At 51.7% G+C, this 19,950-nt stretch overlaps 1 protein-coding gene across 1 annotated transcript; it reads left to right on the forward strand.

The window, feature by feature from the left end:
- The first annotated feature begins 11,717 nt into the window (after positions 1-11,717).
- Positions 11,718-16,489, forward strand: LOC133353267 (uncharacterized). The gene is made up of 2 exons (XM_061569410.1): positions 11,718-11,817; positions 14,751-16,489. The coding sequence occupies exon 2, from the start codon at positions 14,756-14,758 to the stop codon at positions 15,749-15,751; it is 996 nt and encodes a 331-aa protein (XP_061425394.1). The 5' UTR covers positions 11,718-11,817; positions 14,751-14,755; the 3' UTR covers positions 15,752-16,489.
- Positions 16,490-19,950: the final 3,461 nt, after the last annotated feature.

A 19,950-nucleotide genomic window follows, 5' to 3' on the forward strand; every position in this document is an offset into this window, starting at 1 on the left:
TCACAGTAATCAAATAAAGGCAGCATAGTATCCCTTGCCAACTCAAGATGAAGTGTAGATGGGAAAAAATGCTTATGCCTTGAAAGAAAGCTATTTTTTATTTTAACTTTTTTTTCAGCATGATCAATAGAATCATGGAACGTAAGTTTTTAATCTATTGTGAGCTCAAGGTAGTTCGTTTTGTCTACCTTGTTCAATAAGTTTTTGTTTTCAAGCGTATATAATGGGGGGAAGAACTGAAGGTTGTGTTTTTTCTTTGAGAGAAACACATTACGTTTTTCTTCTTGGTTCTTTCGGTAAAGTCACGTATTACTTCCCTTCTACGTGACTTTACCGAAAGAACCAAGAAGATGAATCCCTGCAGTCACGAAAGCTTTAAATCGAAATTTCACATTACTTTTGTTTGACTGGCATTAAGGACCAGTTTAAGTGTGACGAGTTGTTGTTGAATTTAAATAAAGTCGCTTTGTAACTTCCTGTAAACATTTTGGGGGGAATGGCCATCATACCAGCAATATAGTATCATCGGCAAAAATGTTGATCCTCGACTGTTCAAGCTGGGTGCCCAAGTCATTTAATTTTTTTTTGCTGTGCCCTTTTTACACCTGATGAAGGAAGCTTGTGTTGCCTCCGAAACGTCGTGATTTAATGGATTTGTTTTCATTTATTATTATTTTTTTAAATTATTTTTCACCTACGTGACTTTACCGAAAGAGCCTAAGAGTATCATTTACATATAGGGTGAATAATAGTGGACCAAGAATTAATCCTTGCGGTGCAACCTTTGTACTTTCAATTTTGGTTGAAACCAGGTTAGCAAAAGATACTACCTGGTTCCGTGAAAAGATATAGCTTTTAAACCAGTTAACTGCATGCTCAAAGAATTGCAGGCTTCGAAGTCTATTTAATAAAATGCTATGGTCTACTGTGTCAAAGGGAGATCTTCGTCCTTGACTTGTTATGGAGATGTTTGTCTACGTGTGTGGAAGATATGTATCTACGTGCGTGCACGTACGTGTGTATGTACGTGTGATTGACGTGTGTATATCTTCATAGGTGCTCGCAAACAGCACTTGTCCACACCGGTCTGTTAAGGCTACACGGGGGATCTTTGCCTTTGACTTGTCTCCGGAGTGGAGTGGAGGAACGACGCTCACAGGAACGAGCAGAAGGCGGATTTTTTTTTTAAACGCAGCAAGATCACGTGGCCTGGTGCATCTTGGCAGTCATCTGAGTCAGTCCACCCCACGGCAACACGACTGAGGTCTGATCCCGTGACTTCCTCACGCCAGCGGGGTAGAGCCTTCGAGCGCTCACGTGGTCTCTCACGGTGCACCTAGCCTGGCACAAGGGCCGTGGTGGTCACGTCACTGCCACTCAGGGGAGTTTTGGCGGTTGTTGTTGTTGTTGGTTTGTCGTCTCTGTGGATATGTGGACGTGAACGATGTGGCTTATGTAAATCATCTGAAAGATGGGGGGGGGTGGGGGGGAATCTATGCTTTTACCTTTGTGGATATATATTAATTTGCTTAATAACCGCGTGGACAGGGGAGAGACATGCACAAGCAGTGTGTCACACTCTGGGTGTGTGTGTGTGAGAGTGTGTATCACTAACAGCACTTGCCCCTACAGTCTGTTTAGGCTACACGGGGGACCTTTATCTTTGTCCCGGCGACCTGAGTTCGATTCCTGCTCATGGCCAACGCCAGTTACGATTTATCTGAACCGGTTCTGGGTCTCCCCCTAGGTCGACTCAGCCTCAAATTAGCACGAGGTGCGGTGTGTAGAAAACATCGCCACGAGGGAGACAAAGGCGGCCGGGAGCGATGCTGGCCACCCACCCCCTCGTGTGCCGTGCCGGCCTTCACAGGTGCTACTCGCTAACAGCACTTGCCCCAACAGTCTGTTGGAGGCTACATGGGGGATCTTTGTCTTTGTGCCCGCAAGCGTGTGTGTGTGTCTATAAATATACAGTATACCCGGTTTCGTCACAAAATTCCGAATGAACGTACTCATTCGGAAACGAGAACGAAAATATAACGCCTGTGCCCCCGCAGCTCCGAGCCCCCTTTGAAGTGTTTACAGTAGAGCACTTGAACCCTGGCTCAATAAGCAAGCGGCTGAGCAGCAACACACGAGGGGTGTTGTTGGGTGACACTGACCTGTCACTCACCGCGTCAGCCTGCTGGTAATGTGGAATTTCCACCGGAAACACGCACACGCACGGTACCGATTCCGAAAATAGCATTGTCACTGGGAGCTATGCACTTTTAAACGCAGATAGAACACTCGTTTCGTCAGAACTGCTTGTTGTTGTTGTGTCTCGTTTGTTGTCTCTCCCGCGCACCTCCGATTATCGCGGTTGGCTCCGTACGGTGCGTAAGAAGTTCCACATACTTACATACACACACACAATCACTTTGTAATTTTTTTTATTTATCAGTCTCGTGGTGCTCAGGCGTGGAGTTAAGGGCGGGGTTGAGTGATGAACACGACCCATTGAGAGCGATTGGACTTTGAAGGTAAACCCAGCAGGTAAAGCCAGCAGGTAAACCCAGCAGGTAAACTCAGCAGGTAAACCCAGCAGGTAAACCCAGCAACTAAACCCAGCAGATAAACCCAGCAACTAAACCCAGCAGGTAAACCCAGCAGGTAAACCCAGCAAGAAAACCCAGCTGATAAACCCAGCAGATAAACCCAGCAACTAAACCCAGCAGGTAAACCCAGCAGGTAAACCCAGTAAGAAAACCCAGCTGATAAACCCAGCAACTAAACCCAGCAAGTAAACCCAGCAGATAAACCCAGCAACTAAACCCAGCAGGTAAATCCAGCAGATAAACCCAGCAACTAAACCCAGCAGGTAAACCCAGCAGGTAAACCCAGCAACTAAACCCAGCAGGTAAACCCAGCAACTAAACCCAGCAAGTAAACCCAGCAGGTAAACCCAGCAGGTAAAACCAGCAGGTAAACCCAGCAAGTAAACCCAGCAGGTAAACCCAGCAGGTAAACCCAGCTGGTAAACCCAGCAGATAAACCCAGCAGGTAAACCCAGCTGGTAAACCCAGCAGATAAACCCAGCAACTAAACCCAGCAAGTAAACCCAGCAGGTAAACCCAGCTGGTAAACCCAGCAAGTAAACCCAGCTGGTAAACCCAGCAGATAAACCCAGCAACTAAACCCAGCAGGTAAACCCAGCAAGTAAACCCAGCAACTAAACCCAGCAGGTAAACCCAGCAGGTAAACCCAGCAGGTAAACCCAGCAGGTAAACCCAGCAAGTAAACCCAGCAACTAAACACAGCAACTAAACACAGCAACTAAACACAGCAGGTAAACCCAGCAGGTAAACCCAGCAGGTAAACCCAGCAGGTAAACCCAGCAGTCTGCGTGTCTCTCTCTCTCTCTCTCATCATTATCACGGTGGCTAGGAGATGTTAACTACCTCGTCTGGTATACAGAAGGTCGTGAGTTCGATCCCGACCCTGGCACCTGCTGTATGGTTGGATCCTGCGTCTCTCCTCGTGGTGGTCCCTGGGATTTCCCCCCGGGTCCTCCGGTTTTTTTCCCTCCACGTTTAGAATCAACATCACGCGTTTAGAGTTATTTGGCTGCTGTACATTTCCACGCGATGATGATGATGATAAGCCACTTCGTTGAGCTATCATTCGTGACAGCCAGGGTCGCTTCTGAAAATACAGCTTTATGGAACTCAGTGCCCCTTACCTTGTTAAAATAAATAAAATGTTTTACAGTTTTACTTTAAAGAGAGGGTTCATCACAAGTCGGTCGATCGGGCAGCGTCGCGTTGCGGTGGGGAAAAGTGTGGGTGCTCCAGGACGTGTCGAGTTCTTGGGGAAGAGAAAGCCACGGCTCTCGTTACCACCGTTACCACCGTTACCACCGTTACCACCGTTACCACCGCTATCCCCCAGAGAGAGGGGCTGTCGAAGAAACAAGTCCGCGTTCGTGGTGTAGACTGCCACCGATCATGAGAACGTGAAATTTCCATCACAAGCTTTGTGGCTGCCCAGTGCCAAACTCCAATGAATGGATCTGCAAAGAAGGAGCGTTGCCAAATATGTGCCTTTTTTAAACTTCTATCTGTCTAAGGCCACAAGTGTTATTATAATTTTTTTTTAATCTATGGGACCATTTGCCAGTATCAAAATGATAACACAATACAAATAGGCTTCACCGTTTATGCCAATAAAATAACGCTTTGATACTTGCATTTTCTGTGTCCTGTTCGCCTTTTGGTGTTATTCTCCAGTCTAAGACCGGCAATGAGACTCGGCTATGAATAGGATTGTAGCTCTGGTGCAGGCCAAGCAGTTTCAAAGACATTGCATACAACATTATCAGAGCATGTTTAACCCAAAAAACCTTAACCCCCCCCAAAAAAACTCCCTTTATTGTGGATAGTATTGGTCGCGACAGCCCTCGTGTTAAACTCGTATCCACTTGCGGGTCGGTGCTGCATACACATTGTGCCGTACAGCGGCAGCTGCCGTCAGGGGGTCCCCTAGGAACTACAGCTGACGGTCGCTGCAAATAAAGACGGTAACACCGCATCGCGCGGCCGTCTGGAACGCTCTCCCGTCCGATATTAAGAAGCCACTGGGAGCTGTGCGCTTTTAAAGCATCGTCTCGATTGCAAACTCGTTTCTTTATAACTTCCTTTGTGTGTGTAGTTTGTTGTCCTTCCCCCACACCTCCTATCAGCACGGATGGCTATGTACGGCGCGAAAGAAGTTCTACATGCACAAATATATCAATTGAAAACTATTTTATTTAGAACTCCTTTGTGTGTGTAGTTTGTTGTCCCCTCCCCGCACCTCCGATTAGTGCCATGGGCTACGTACGGTGCGAAAGAAGTTCAACGTACATGCATGAAGCTGAGCATGCGAATCATCATGGAGATGAGATGTAAAGATCTCTAAAGGTGCTGCGGGGACAGGCATGCAAGCTAATCGCCTAGTAAATGCAAATCCCCATTTCTTATCCGTATTCAATGGTTGTGCCCTTCGATTAAACAGGCCAAAGTCCGTAGAGACACAGTTACTATCTTCATGGCAGTGTCACTCGCTAAATGAGCGAGCCCCGTGAACTCAACGCGGGTTTCGTGTCCTTCTTTGAACCGGTCGACGGCCACAATTTGGGATTCGCTCATAGCAATTCATTTCGATGTCCTCGACTGAACCTAGGTGGGAGAGCTCACGCAGATTCAGGACACTAACGCCAGTACTTACACGACCCTTGAACCCGCAGGCGTGGAGCCCAATAACGTTGACTATCTCTCAGCGCTCTTTATAAACACAAACTGTCGACTTTTTTTTGTTTATTTGACCAGGTAAGGCCCGACAAGCGACGTGACACTCACAAATTATAGCCCAACGAAGTGGCCTTTTATCATCATCATCATCATCGTGTGGAAATATACGGCAGTAGCCAATTGCTCTCAACGCGTGGTGATGTTGATTCTGAATGTGGAGGGATAAGCCGAAGGACCCAGAGAAAAATCCACGCGACCCAGAGGAGAATACGCAAACTCCAAATACACAGCAGCAGGCGTCCAGGGTCGGGATCGAACCCACGACTTTCTGTATACTAGGCGAGGTAGTTAATATCTGCTAGCCACCGTGATGATGATGATGAGAGAGAGAGACACGCAAACTCCAAATACACAGCAGCAGGCGTCCAGGGTCGGGATGGAACCCACGACCTCCTGTAGACCAGGCGAGGTAGTTAACATCTCCTAGCCACCGTGATGATGATGAGAGAGAGACACGCAAACTCCAAATTTACAGCAGCAGGCCTCCAGGTCGGGATGGAACCCACGACCTCCTGTAGACAAGGCGAGGTAGTTAACATATCCTAGCCACAGTGATGATGATGACAGAGAGAGACACGCAAACTCCAAATATACAGCAGCAGGCGTCAGGGTCGGGATCGAACCCACGACCTCCTGTATACCAGGCGAGGTAGTTAACATCTCCTAGCCACCGAGGTGCCCCGGTGGCTATGAGATGTTAACCAGGTGAGAGCAATATCACCAGGTGAGAGGCAGTTGATACGCATTCTCTTGTCGCCTCATTGCAGAGATTGACGCAGGCACGAGAGCTCATGAGCTCGTTGAAATTCATTATCTTGTCGATGTGGGGCCCTTTACCTGTTCACCGCGAACCATTCCAGTTCCAGTGCTGCAGCTGTGAAATTCAACACGCTACTTTATCCCGTGACTGAGATTCGCTCACTTTCAACTCCGTCTCCTTCCCCGAACCGGACTAGGGCTCATGTTTGAGATTCGTTCAACTTTTTTGCAACTCGGTCATCCTCATCATCAGCCATGGTCAATCCACTGCTGGATGAAGGCCTCCCCCAAGCCACTGCCGCCACCTCTTACGGTTCAACAATATAATAATCTACCTTGGAGGTGCAGACGAGGTTGGATAATCGGTTGTGTGGGTAGGTTCGTTAATGGATGGGTGGGTCGAGAGGTTGGTTTATGGGTAAATAGTGTATGTGTGTATGTTGAACTTATTTTGCACCACACGTAGCCAACCGTGCTAATTGGAGGTGTGCGGGAAGGACAACAAACTAAACATGAAAAACAGTGATGGATGGGTGGGTGGTTGTAGAGGTTGGATAATGGTTGGGTGGTTGGGTAGGTTGGATAATTGGTGGGTGGTTGGGTAGGTTGGCTAATGGGTGGGGTGGTAGGTTGGTTAATGGGTGGTTGGGTAGGTTGGTTAATGGGTGGCTGGTTGGGTAGGTTCGTTAATGGGTGGTTGGGTATGTTTGTTAATGGGTGGGTGGGTAGGTTGCCTAATAGGTGGGTGGGTAGGTTGGTTAATTGGTTAATGGATGGGTGGGTAGGTAGGTTGGATAATTGGTGGGTCTGTAGGTTGGTTGATGGGTGGTTGGGGAGGTTGGTGGTTGAGGAGGTTTGATAATTATCAAACCTCCCCAACCTCTCTTCACCCAACTCCCAGCACACAAGCTGATTTATGTCACCTGCTCAGTTCAATGCTATTTATTGAACAAAGCAGGAGGGGGCGGAGGCGGGGGGCACTGAGATAACATTTCATTTCAATTAAATTCCCTTTATTTCTTTACCCAGTTGAGAGCCAAATGAATGGAATTCATTGTCTACGTTATTGAACTTTATTGAAGGGATGCTGCTGCTGCTGCTGCTGCAGTCCGATGTCCAACAGCACCCATGGGTTTCGCGATCCAGAAGTCTTCGGTTCGATTCCATCTCCCCGGCAGCGCGCGGCTGGCAATTGAAACAATTCGGCGATTATCTTAAAATCCCTTCCGCTTCCGTCCACGCAGCGGCACCAGTGCGCGAGATGTTAACTCCCTCGCCTGGTATGCAGGAGGTCGTAGGTTCGTTCAATCCCGACCCTGTGCATGAAGAGGCTGTGCCACGGTGATGTGGTTTTATCTTCCTTGCCTGGCAGGCAGGTCGCGGGGGTTCAATCCCCGACCCTGTGAACGCCTGCTGCTGCTGTATATTTGGAGTTTGCGTGTCTTTCTCTCCCCGTGGTCGCGTGGATTTTTCTCCGGGTCCTCCGTTTCGCACCCCCCCCCCCTTCACATTTAGAATCAACATCATGCATTGGGAGAGTATTTGGCTGCTATGCATTTCCGCGTCATCGGCCACTTTGTTGAGCGACCATTTGTGACCAGGTCGCTTCTGAAAACAGAGCTGCATAGCTCAGTGAGCCTTAACCCGGTAAAAATAAAAAATGTAAAAAATGTAGAATTGCTCTCACCACAGTTCGTCTAAGGTCGGCAGTCCTCGCGAGTGGCGGGTTAAAGTGTGTAAGAGTTGGTCCCATGTACACCTTGTTTTAATGAGAGGTGGCTCATTGGAGCGCGCCTCTTAAGCGGGGAGCCCCCTTCCACTCGAAGTGGCGTCAGCGGGGCCATTGCAGGGGCTGCACCTCTGTCCCTTGGCACCTTTGTGCGTGTTTATGGAGGCTGTCCAGGTTGTTCGTGCCCATTTATGTGGCAATAAGAGCCTCTTGGGAACCCCCTCGCCTGCAGGATAGGGCCCTGGTTAATGAGTAAGAGGGCTCACGTGTGCGTGCTTGCGTATGTGTGGGTGTGTGTGGGGTTGTGTGGGGTGTGTGGGGTGGGGAGCGGTGGTGTAGCGGTTAGCGCTACGCTGCGCTACGAACCTGGCGACCCGAGTTCGATTCTCGCTCACGGCCAACATCGGTGAAGATTATCTGAACCGGTCTTGGGCCTCCCCTAGGTTGACTCAGCCTGAAATTAGTGGGTGGCCAGCACCGAATGCAGCCAGGCACGGTGTTGGCCACCCACCCCCTCGTGTGCTGTACCGGCCTTTATAGGTGCTCGCTAACAGCACTTGCCCCAACAGTCTGTTATTGTTTATGTTTTGCGTGTGAGGAAGTACAGCGAGTAGGTAGTCACCAGGATGACTGGCTTTCCCCGCAGAGCGTGCGAGGGAATTCCCCTTCGCACACGAAGAGAGCGAGCCGTGCGTGAGCGGTCAGTAGCACCACTGGACTTGCAACTCCGGAAAAAGAACATCAGAATATGTATTTATGTGTGTGTGTATGTTGAACTTCGTTTGCACCGTACGTAGCTAACCGTGCCAATCGGATGTGTGGCAGGGGGGGGAAGGACAACAAACTTAACACACAAAAAGCAGTTCTAGAGAAATTCGTTTTCAGTTGATGTGTGTTGAACTTCTTTCGCACCGTACATAGCTAGCCGGGGGAAGAAAACAAACTAAAACACTACAAATTATACTGGAGGAATCTGATGACCTATAAAGTTCTTTTTCGCAGATGCCCAGCAAAGGGCACGTGGTCAGAACGTTAGAACAACAACAACAAAACACGATGGTAGTACAAAGTATTGGAAAGGTATGCAAATCACGAAAAAAAATACAAACTAAACTAAATTCTCTATATATTTTTTTTATTGTATGAAGGTGAAGGGCCACTGAGCCGTAAGCTTCGTTTTCAGTCGCGACCTGACCATCACAAATATGATGGCCTTGCGAATATTCAATTGCATCTCCCGGCGCAGCAGTTGAAACCCCCAGTCTCAATTTGTCCGTTCAGGACTTGAAGCGGTCAAGACCGATTCCGAGAACGGTTTGCCAGATCACATACCGCTTGACCAAGTCACAAGCCGAGTACTCACAACGGACGCACCAAAAATATCATCATCAGCATCATCAGCATCCATGGGCAGAGGTTTCCACCGCACAGTTCGTAATGCGTCGTCTCAACTTTCCTCTGTCTTGTGCCGACACGCTCAAGTGGTGGTGGCATATCTTTCTGGCAACAGTCTCTTATGATGTCATCAAGCCGTTCCCTGTTAGCTCTTATCACTCGCCTGTTGTATAGTTTTCATTTTAAGGCCAAAGTAAGCGAAGTGTTGTTGAGTTTGTTGTTGTTTGTGCACCGCTGCCAACGCAGCATCACCACCGAATAATTTGTTTACATTAGAATGAGAAGGTTTATTCAATATTCGCTTTCAGATGCGCTTCTGCGGCAGTCTGGAACGCTCTTCCTTCCGATATCAAGAAGCCACTGGGAGCTGTGATGCACTTTTACATCATCATCTTGACCAGGGGTGGGGAACCTTCTTTCTGCCAAGGGCCATTTGGATATTTATAACATCATTCGCGGGCCATACAAAATTATCAACTTAAAAATTTGCCTGTTATATTTGGTCAAACATTTCATTAACTCGCCCTAATGCGATGGCTGGAACTGCTTCTCTCTGGCGAGGCGTGTGACGTTAGCTGGTGTTGATGATGTTGCTGCTACTCGCAACTGCTTTTCCAGGTTTGCTCCTAGATTTATTGAATTTCGAGTCCCGCCCGCGGTTGCCTTGGCAGGGCCACGCCAAATTATTTCGCGGGCCTCATACGAACCGCGGGCCGGACGTTCCCCACCTCTGATCTTGATTGACAAACTCATTTATTTAGAATTGCTTCTTGTTGTTGTCTTTAGTTTGCTGTTCTTCCCCCGCACCTCCGATTAGCCACGGTTAGCTACGTACGGCATGAAAGAAGTTCAACAAACACGCATACATTTGTGGGTGGGGGGTTGTCGTGGTGTGTGGATGTGACTGCATGCGACTGCATGGCAAATCAGTTACCATTTCAAGGATATAGAACGTGATGCTTTTTGTATCCAGTTATGAACCTGCTGTTGTGTCCATGGGATACGTTACACTCAAGTGAGCGCATTAGCCGTGACTCGTTTCTATGACGTTTGCTGTTTCCCTTCCACACTTTGCTTAATCAATTGTCAAGAGGTGCTCCCACTAAAGGATCGCAGAGCGCGGGGGCAGATTTTTGTTGGCAGGACACGTGGCGGTTGCCACATTCTGCGGCATCGTATCTCATCCGCAATTTGGACGGCCGACGCTGTATACACAAAACAATTACAACACCCATAAGTGACACACCATGGAACCGGTTTAAGATAAATCAGTCCATCATCATCATTCGGCCGACGCTGTATACGCACATCAATTACAACACCCATAAGTGACACACCATGGAACCGGTTTAAGATAAATCAGTCCATCATCATCATTCGGCCGATGCTGTATACGCACATCAATTACAACACCCATAAGTGACACACCATGGAACCGGTTTAAGATAAACCAGTCCATCATCATCATTCGGCCGATGCTGTATACGCACATCAATTACAACACCCATAAGTGACACACCATGGAACCGGTTTAGAATACATCAGCCCATCGTCGTCATCATCATCCGACGGAGGTCATTAAAATGAGGCTAACCGCTTCGTGCACATTTGATGAATCAGCTCCCCTCCCCGCCATGGGAACGTGGAGTAGCCACACCCGTGCCAAAAAAAAGCACTTGATTCTGATTCCCAGATGCACGGACAACACGAACGGGGACTGACTCCCCCTCTAGGTCGACTCGGCCTCAAATGATAGTACCTGGTTGAGGTTAGTGAAAGAAGCCGACAGCACCGGGGGGAGACAAAGGCGGGTGAGGGCTGGTTATCGGCCACACCACCGCTGCTAAGCCACGCTAACCCTAACAGGTGCTCGCTAACAGCGCCTGTCCCTTCGGATCTGTAAGGGATGTGTGTGTCTTTATCTTGTGTGTGTCTTTACCTTGTGTGTGTCTTTATCTTGTGTATGTCTTTACCTTGTGTGTGTGTGTGTTTTTACCTTGTGTGTGTGTGTGTGTCATTACCTTGTGTGTATGTGTGTCCTGTACTGGCCACCCACCCACCCCCTCGTAGGCGCTGCTACTCGCTAACAGCACTTGCCCCGACAGTCTGTTAAGGCTACACGGGGGGGGGATCTTTGTCTTTGTCCACTGTCTCCACAGTTACAAGTGCCCCTTGCTCACAGTTATATAGAGCTCTGAGCGAAACAAAATGATAAACCCCAGACGACGACGATTATATTACAATAAATAAACACATCGCGATCTGTTGCGCCCCGTATTTTTGTGTTGTCTCTCCCGAGTTTTTTCACCCGTGCCGTTTTTTTTAAAGCTTGTGGCTACTCAATTGATTTGTTTGAATTTAAAATGTTTCACCGGCCACCGTACCTGCTTGTACAGTACACCTGCAAGTGTGTGAACCTCCTGCGATCATTGTTTATTGACGGTGGCGGAGGGGCGGTGGTTAATGATTGACGTGATGCCAATCGCTTAAGGGCACTGAAACGGACCCGAAGAGGCCACACGAGTCACGATGCCGACGTGAGCCGCTCGACTCTTGGAGGCAACTCTCACGGCAGAGAGAGAGACAACCACGCAAACAATAGAGGTACGGCGTCTTATGTGTTCATCGCTACTCGTGTGTGTGTGTGTGTTACAGGTGGGCGAGATTTTAACTACTTCGCCTGGTGTAAAGGAGGTCGTGGGTTTGATCCCGACCCTGGACGCATGCTCGCTGTATATTTGGAGTTTGCGTGTCTCTCTCTCATCATCATCACGGTGGCTAGGAGATGTTAACTACCTCGCCTGGACTACAGGAGGTCGTGGGTTTGATCCCGACCCTGGACGCCTGCTCGTTGTATATTTGGGAGTTTGCGGTGTCTGTCTCTCATCATCATCACGGTGGCTAGGAGATGTTAACTACCTCGCCTGGTATGCAGGAGGTCGTGGGTTCGATCCCGACCCTGGACGGCCTGCTCGCTGTCTATTTGGGAGTTTGCGTGTCTCTCTCCTCCGGGGGTTCCCCTCCATGATCGACATCACCCCGCGTGCGTTGCGAGTTATTTTGGCTGCTGTTATGAATGTCCACGTCACGATAGGTCACTTCGTCCAGCTGTTATCATTTGTGATGAGCAGGTTCGCTTATGATTCAAGAGTTCCATAGCTCAGTGGGCTTCGCCTGGTACATGTTATTTAAAAAAAAATAGTTAACGCTTCAGCTGCGCTATGGCATCCGGCCACCCGAGTTCGCGTGCCGCTCACGGCCACAGCCAAACGGCGGTCACGGTTTACCTGAACCGGTTCTTGGCCTGCCCTACGGTCTACTCGGCCCTCAAACGAGTAAACCTCGCCACGAGGGAGACAAAGGCGGCCCGGAGCAGTGCCGGCCACATCACTCCCCCCACCCCCGTCCCGTGTTTCGCACCGGAACTTCGCGAAGCCTCTAACAGTCCGTGAAGGGCTCCACGGGGGAGTATTTGTCTGTGTCGCTGCCTCTGTTTGCGGAGGGAGTGACGGGCGCTGTGGGGTTCGCTCGCTGCGCCGTGAACCAAAGTGGGGGGGGGGGGGGGGGGGGGGGGGTGGGGGGGGTGGGGGGGGGTGGGGGGCCCGAGTTCGTGTTTGAGTGGGATCGAACCTTCTGTGCGGCCTCAATGGGGGCAGCATGCCGGTAACGCCGAGGGTCAACGGAGGGATACGTTCAGTGGGTGGTGGCGAGAGGCGTAGGAACCGGCCCAGATTCTCTCCGTAGGTCGACTCGGCCTTAAACGAGTACATGGCGTGGCGTGTAAAATAAAGAAATAAAACTAAACCAGCGCTGGGGGAGAAAAAGGCGGCTGGGTGTGGTTGATCGCCACACCCCGTGCGCTTCCTGTGCCATGCCAACCTTAATAGGGGCTCGCTAACAGCGCTCGCCCCAAAAGGCTGTGTCGTGGGGGGAGCGGTGGCGCAGCGGTTAGCGCTACGCTGCGCTACGAAGCCGGCGGGCCGACATCGCCACTGGGAGAGACAAAGGCGGCCGGGCGTGGTGTTGGCCACCCACCCCCCTCGTGTGCCACAGGGCCGGTAGCCTTCAAGGGTGCCGTGCGACTCGCTAACAGCACTTGCCCCTACAGCCTGTTAAGGCTACACGGGGGATTTTTGTATTTGCCGTGGTGTGTATGTATGTTGAACTTCTTTCGCGCTCTACACGTACTTGCGTGTCTGTGTGGAAAGTCTCACCGAGACTTGGGATGCAGAGCGGAGGCAACAAAGATCCCCGTATAGCCTTAGCAGACTGTTGGGGCAAGTGCAGTACCACGCCCGGCCGCCTTTGTCTCCCCAGTGGCGATGTTTACAAACCATACCATGTACTCATTTGAGGCTGAGTCGACCTAGGGGAGGCCCATGACCGTTTCAGATAATCATCACCGGGAATTGGTAGCCGTGTGCGGGAATCGAACTCGGGTCGCCGGGTTCGTAGCGCAGCGCTAACCACTTCAGCACCCCGCAGGATAAAACTCAACACAACACACGCACGCACGCACGCAAGGGGACAGCGCTCAGCCATATATACAAGAGACACATTCAAAGTATTTAGCTGCTGCTATAAATGTGCACGTGATGATGACGATGATGATAGGCCATCTAGTTGAGCTCTCCTTTGTGATCGCCAGGTGGCTTCTGACAAAGAGCTGCCGTGCTCAGTGGGCCTCACCTGGTAACATACTTCTTCTTACATTTAGTTTGAAGCGTAACATTAGCAGACAACTCGCCTCTTTGGCAAATCTGTCCCTCTGGGTTAAAACAATTAAAGGGTGTTTCTTACGCAAGCCCATCATCGTTCCGGCAGAATTGTTTCGACAAAGCAAGCAAAACTCTGGCACCCGTTTTGACATCCGGTGTTTCATCAGCAGGGCGGCTCGCTTGAGCCCAATGCCGGTAACCTGTCAAATGAACGTTATTGGCGGTACACCGGCATACAAAAACGGCAACATTTTCGCAATCATTATTTACTTTCCCGCGACTCACAAACCCCGCTCAGAAAATCTTGCGGGGTGGTGGTGGCGGTGGTGGTGGCGGTGGTGGTGGTGGTGGTGGCGGTGGTGGTGGCGGTGGTGGTGGCGGCAGCGGCGGTGGTGGTGGTGGTGGTGGCGGTGGCGGGTCAAAAATCAGTCCTCGCGATGCCGAAGCGGGTCGGATGACGGAGCGATGACACGAGCGTCTGAACCACGACGAGGCTTCACGCAGTCCCTCGCCGTAGAGCGGCGACCCGGCCCTGGTGGAGATTGGCTGGCTCCGTGTTACAAAGGCAGCAAAGTTTGTGCTCGCGGACTACGACTTGGTCGGACGGTTGCCTCGATTCGTTTCTGGAATAATTTCTTGGCGGACGGTGGCATCAAAAGATTACAACTCGTGGTGGTGGTGGTGGTGTTGCCACACGTTCGATCGCAATTCGAGATCGACCTTCCGTATCGATGTTTAATCCACCGGGGCCTTCTCGCCTTCCCACGCTTGCCTCAAATTTTGAACGTCTCCCTCCTCTCTCTCCCCTCTGTCTCGCAGCAACCATGAACGCTCCGAACCTCGTGTCGCAACCCAGGATATGCGGCCTCCTGCCCTTCCCCCCCGTGCCGTTGGACGACGCTCACTCCAGGAGCTACGGCATCGGCTCCTCGCCCGCCGAAGCTCCGAGCTCGGCTGGAGTCCAACCTGAACCCTGCGAAACTTTCAGGTGCTGCAGCTGCTACGACAACTGGCCTCCTGAGTCTCCGCATCAGACGCAGCCACCGGTGTCTCCTCCGCAACCGCCACTGCCGCCGCCGCCGTCGCTGGCGGTGGTCGATTCTCAAGACCAGCAGATTAAATCGATGTCTGTGATGGACGCTCACAACGTACAACAGCACCAGCGCCAGCATCAGCACCAGCAGCTGCTCCAGCAGTGGCAGCACCGGCAGTATCAGCGGCAGTATCGGGACCAGCAGAAGCGCCGGCAGGTCAAGCCCGAGCAACTCCTCTCGCTGCTGGAGCGCGTGTGCACCATCCGCAAACCCCACACGAAGCACCGCAGCCGCCCGCCAGGCCAGACCGGCACGACCAACGCCGCCCACGAGTGGAGCTACCGCGAAACGCCCGATTGGCGAGCGGCGGTGCCGGTGCCGGCGGCAGCGGCGAGGCGGCTGCCGGATCTGCTTTCTCAGACGACGACGGCGACGACGGCGACGACGGCGATGACGCCGGGGTCGCGGCCGCCGCCCGCCGCCACCGAGACGACGACCGCGACGGTCGACCGCAAGCAGACGAGCGTCGGCCGCTACATGGCGGCCATGAACCTGGGGGGGGGGCGCCGCTACGACGACGACCACGATGAAGACGGCGACGATCGCGACGCCGCGCGGGAAGGCCCGGCCACGGACGCCAACGGCGGGCCCTCGTCATTCTGGCGGCGCGCCATCGGGCGCTGCGTTTGCCCGCGGGGGGAGGAGGAGCAGGAGGGGGCCGATTCGCCCAAGGCGGTGGACATTCGCTTCACGGAGTGCGGAGAAATGTTCGTCGATTTGCGGTGACCGGCCTCCGCGTCTTGGCGTGGCTTCGTCCCCCGGTCACGGGAGAGAGAGGGGGGGGGGTCCGTGACCGGTGACGGCCGAGCCGACGAGGACTCGGATTCAAGCGACGAGGACTCGCCCGTGGGTCTCCTTTCGAAGGAGGATTCAACAATGGCCGCGTCCGCTGAGGGTCCCGGATCAAACTCTCGCCGGGGCTCTGTCGCGCTCCCCTCCCCTGCGGACGGACTCGCCGGCGGCCGTGCCGGACACCCTGAGCCTGCATCACTGAGTGCCTCACTTTCCTGCAAGGCAGGTTCACGGTGGACACGGCTGAACTCCTGCGTTAGAATCCGGGACTCTGCCGCCCCGCCGCCCCCAGTCGAGTGTGATTTCAACTGCGGGGTTGTGGGGCCTCGCGAGTGTGATGTCGTTTTGCGGAAAGAGAGAAAAAAAAAACTAAACATAGCGCCGCGTGGGCGGACGGTAATATTTGCACTAAAATATATCAGCCTGGCCCAGCTCTAAGGCCCGAACACTCTGCGAAGGGGGGAGGGGGGGGGATATTTAAGCTGCCTCGGCACGCGGCACGAATGTGAGTCCTGTTGGCAGTGGCCTTGTCGAAGCGGAGACTCGACGGGAAGGGCGAAGAGGAGGCCGCTGGCGGTGTGGTGGTGGTGGTGGTGGCGGTGGTGGTGGTGGTGGTTGTAGTCGTGGTGGTGGTGGTGCTCGCCCTAGGCCCCCCCCCGCCCCCCCCATCCCCACCCCTTGTAAAGTATAAACTCCCAGTGAGGCCGCCGCGAGACTCTGGCGACGGACGAGGTGGACGTCCCAGGTGTGCTGGGATGAGGCGAAGGCGCGGCCGGGAAGGCGATTGCGGTTTGGGGTTCTAGGTGAGAGGTGAGATAGAGAGAGAGATTCGTGTACGTACCGTACATACCGTACGTACGCTGGTATGGTACATACGGTACGTACGCTGGTACATACGTACCATATGCTGGTACGGTACATACGGTACCTACGCTGGTACGGTACGGTATGCACGATACGTACCGTACACGCGCGTACATACCGTACGTACGGTACTTATGGTACGTACCGTACATGCGTTGAACTTATTTCGCGCGCGGCCCCCCCGCCCTCCCCCCCCCCCGTACGTAGCCAACCGTAGACGAGAGGTAGCGAGGTGCAGCGGGGCGAGAGACTGCGTGCATAGGCGAGGGGAGGAGGCGCGAGAGACGCCGTGGGGCGCGAGAGACGTAGAGGCGGGACAGGAGGGAGCTGCAGGGACGAGACGGAGGTGGGAGACATTTGAGCGTTGCGATGTTGTTCTTGATTTCGGTGGAGGGGGGGGGGGGGGCGCTCTTACCCCCCACACCCAGCGGCCTCTTAGTGGTTTTCTTGGTTGTCGTTGTGATTGTTGTTGTTGTGGTTGTTGTGGTTGTGGATGTTGTGATTGTTGTGGTTGTTGTTGTCTCTCGCGCCGTGAACCCGGACCCAAGAAACCCGAGAGAAAATGTCCACGGAGATGTATTTGAAGAGCTGAGCCAAGGGAAAAAATAACGTATACATAATATATTGACATAATTATATTTATGTAAATATATATTTATACAGATATATGAATGTATAAATATTTATTTATATGAGCTCTATATTTATATATTTGTTTTGGCGTATATTTATATGAAAACATTTATTTATATAAATAAAAACATTTGAACCTTATGGCGGTACTCCGGCTCTCGCACAATGTCGGTGATGCAGTCATTCTTAGCCTGTGGAGGGTCAACGATGCGGCAATCGACTCATCTCGACGAGCTGGACACGATGCACCACCGCTACGGTGCGTACCGCCAGCGTTCAGGGTTTCGGCGCAGTCATCGTGGAGTGGCACCGATGTCGGATTGAGTGGTACCCCAGTCGCGGAGTGAACTACACCCCTGGGCAAAAATCGTGCCCCAGAAATAGAATATTTAATTGCCTCGCCCGGTTTGTATTATTATGGTACCGCCATAAGGATAATTTATATCAGCAAACATTCTAAATATTTATATAAATATACGCCAAAACAAATAGATTTGCCGGTTTTATACTAAAATCTCAGCTGCCAATCGTGACTGATCGACCGCCAATTAAATCTCCTCCTCAAATCGGTTCGCCTGCATCATCGCTGGCTCTTTCACGCTGGCGCGCTCAGCGGCACCTTTGGGTCAGCACCTCACGACCCCTGTTGTCATCTCGGGCGTTTTGGCTCCTTGAACAATCCGCCAGCGGTCGGCCGATTTTAAACCGAACGGAGCGGCACCATTGAGGCCCCACGACGCGACAACTCCATTTTCGGTTGGCCGTGTCGGGTTGGTGGAGGGTTTTCATTTTTAAGCAAAACGTGACATGATGCCCCTGGTGACGATCGCTTGTGTTGTGATCGAAACGTCGTAGTTTATTTTATTTTATATTTATTATTTCTTATTAATTTGAACCTTTACCGAAAGACCCAAAGAATATGAATTCCTGCAGTCACGAAAGCTTTAAGTGAAGATGATGCGCTACGATTACGGGACCCGGCTCGTGAATTGTCAACGCCGCAGGTTTCGATAGCCCCCCACCATACGGAAGTGAGAAACCATTCCAGTCGAATGACGACTGCGAAAGAAAGAATTTAGGCTGCCGGTCGTCGTCATCGTCGTCGTCATCACCCGCTGATGACCGACGAAAATAAAAGAAATCACATTCTGTTCCCTATTTATTTCTACTCGTGCTCATTGTTGTTGGGGGGGGGTGAGGGGGGGCATCGTACAAGGGGAGCGGACGACCGTGGCCGACTGCGGCCACGGTTGCCGGACAGCCGCCGGGGCAGTGCGCAAATTTGACGTTCGGGTTTTGTTTGGTGACGGTCAAGGTTCACTTCTTTACTACTTCCGATTTTACGACCGGAACGCCGATATGATGACCCGGACCGAATCACGCAAGGCAGCGGCAAAAGAGCGCGACTGTTGACTAGGGCCGGTGCGAAAGTACGGTGCAGTAACCTTGGGGGGGGGGGGGGGGTTTGTTTGCTGAATCGCATTTACGCTGTAAAAAGCAGCCATCGCGTGGCTGCGGGACACAGAACTGAGATGATAACGGGGAGTGGCAACACCACCGCGTTACTGTCTCGTTACTGTATCATTCCGCGTGCCGTATACGCGCCACTGAGCCCGTGCAGCTGAAAGAAAGTAGTCCTCGTAGTAGAGATGCGCATGTCGCGTTATAACGGTACACGTGTCGCGTTGTAACGGTACGCGTGTCGCGTTGTAACGGTACGCGTGTCGCGTTGTAACGGTACGCGTGTCGCGTTGTAACGGTACGCGTGTCGCGTTGTAACGGTACGCGTGTCGCGTTGTAACGGTACGCGTGTCGCGTTGTAACGGTACGCGTGTCGCATTGTAACGGTACGCGTGTCGCGTTGTAACGGTACACGTGTCGCGTTATAACGGTACGCGTGTCGCGTTATAACGTACGTGTGTCACGTTATAACGGTACACGTGTCGCGTTATAACGGTACGCATGTCACGTTGTAACGTTGCGCGTGTCGCGTTATAACGGTACACGTGTCGCGTTGTAACGGTACGCGTGTCGCGTTATAACGGTACACGTGTCGCGTTGTCACGGTACGCGTGTCGCATTGTAACGGTACGCGTGTCGCATTGTAACGGTACGCGTGTCGCGTTATAACGGCGCGCGTTCCATGTTATATCTGCTACGATTTCACCGCAAGCGCGGACACGACTTGGGCAATTCGGGAGATATTTGGCAGTGCAGTATTTTTCATCGCGAGTTCGCAGGAGGGGGCCTGGTTGGCAGGCGTGGAAGTTTACAGGGAGTATAATGCACTTTGATGCCTTTGTCATTTCACTTGAGCGGCCGCTGATCGGGCAAGTAAAAACAATTACGTTGGCACTACCCTCCCCCCGCCCCGATCGCGAACCCGACCAGGAGGTACAGCAAGTAGGTTGTGAGCCCCAATCTGCAAGATGGGCTTTCGTCTGTGTACGTGAGGGCCACATCGCTCGTTTTACATTTTTTGTTTGCCAAACATTCAATGTTTGAAACGAAGGACATGCCCTGGAGTCATAAAAAATAAAAATGTTGACGTTACTTTTGTATTTATTTGACAGTTTCTGTGCGACTGCGGTGGGGGGGAAAACGTTGAGTTTTCAAATTATATTTTTTCTGGTGGA

The sequence above is a fragment of the Lethenteron reissneri genome, chromosome 1 (assembly GCF_015708825.2).
Source record: "Lethenteron reissneri isolate LAM-NWPU_2019-01 chromosome 1, ASM1570882v1, whole genome shotgun sequence".
Taxonomy (NCBI): Eukaryota; Metazoa; Chordata; class Hyperoartia; order Petromyzontiformes; family Petromyzontidae; genus Lethenteron; species Lethenteron reissneri.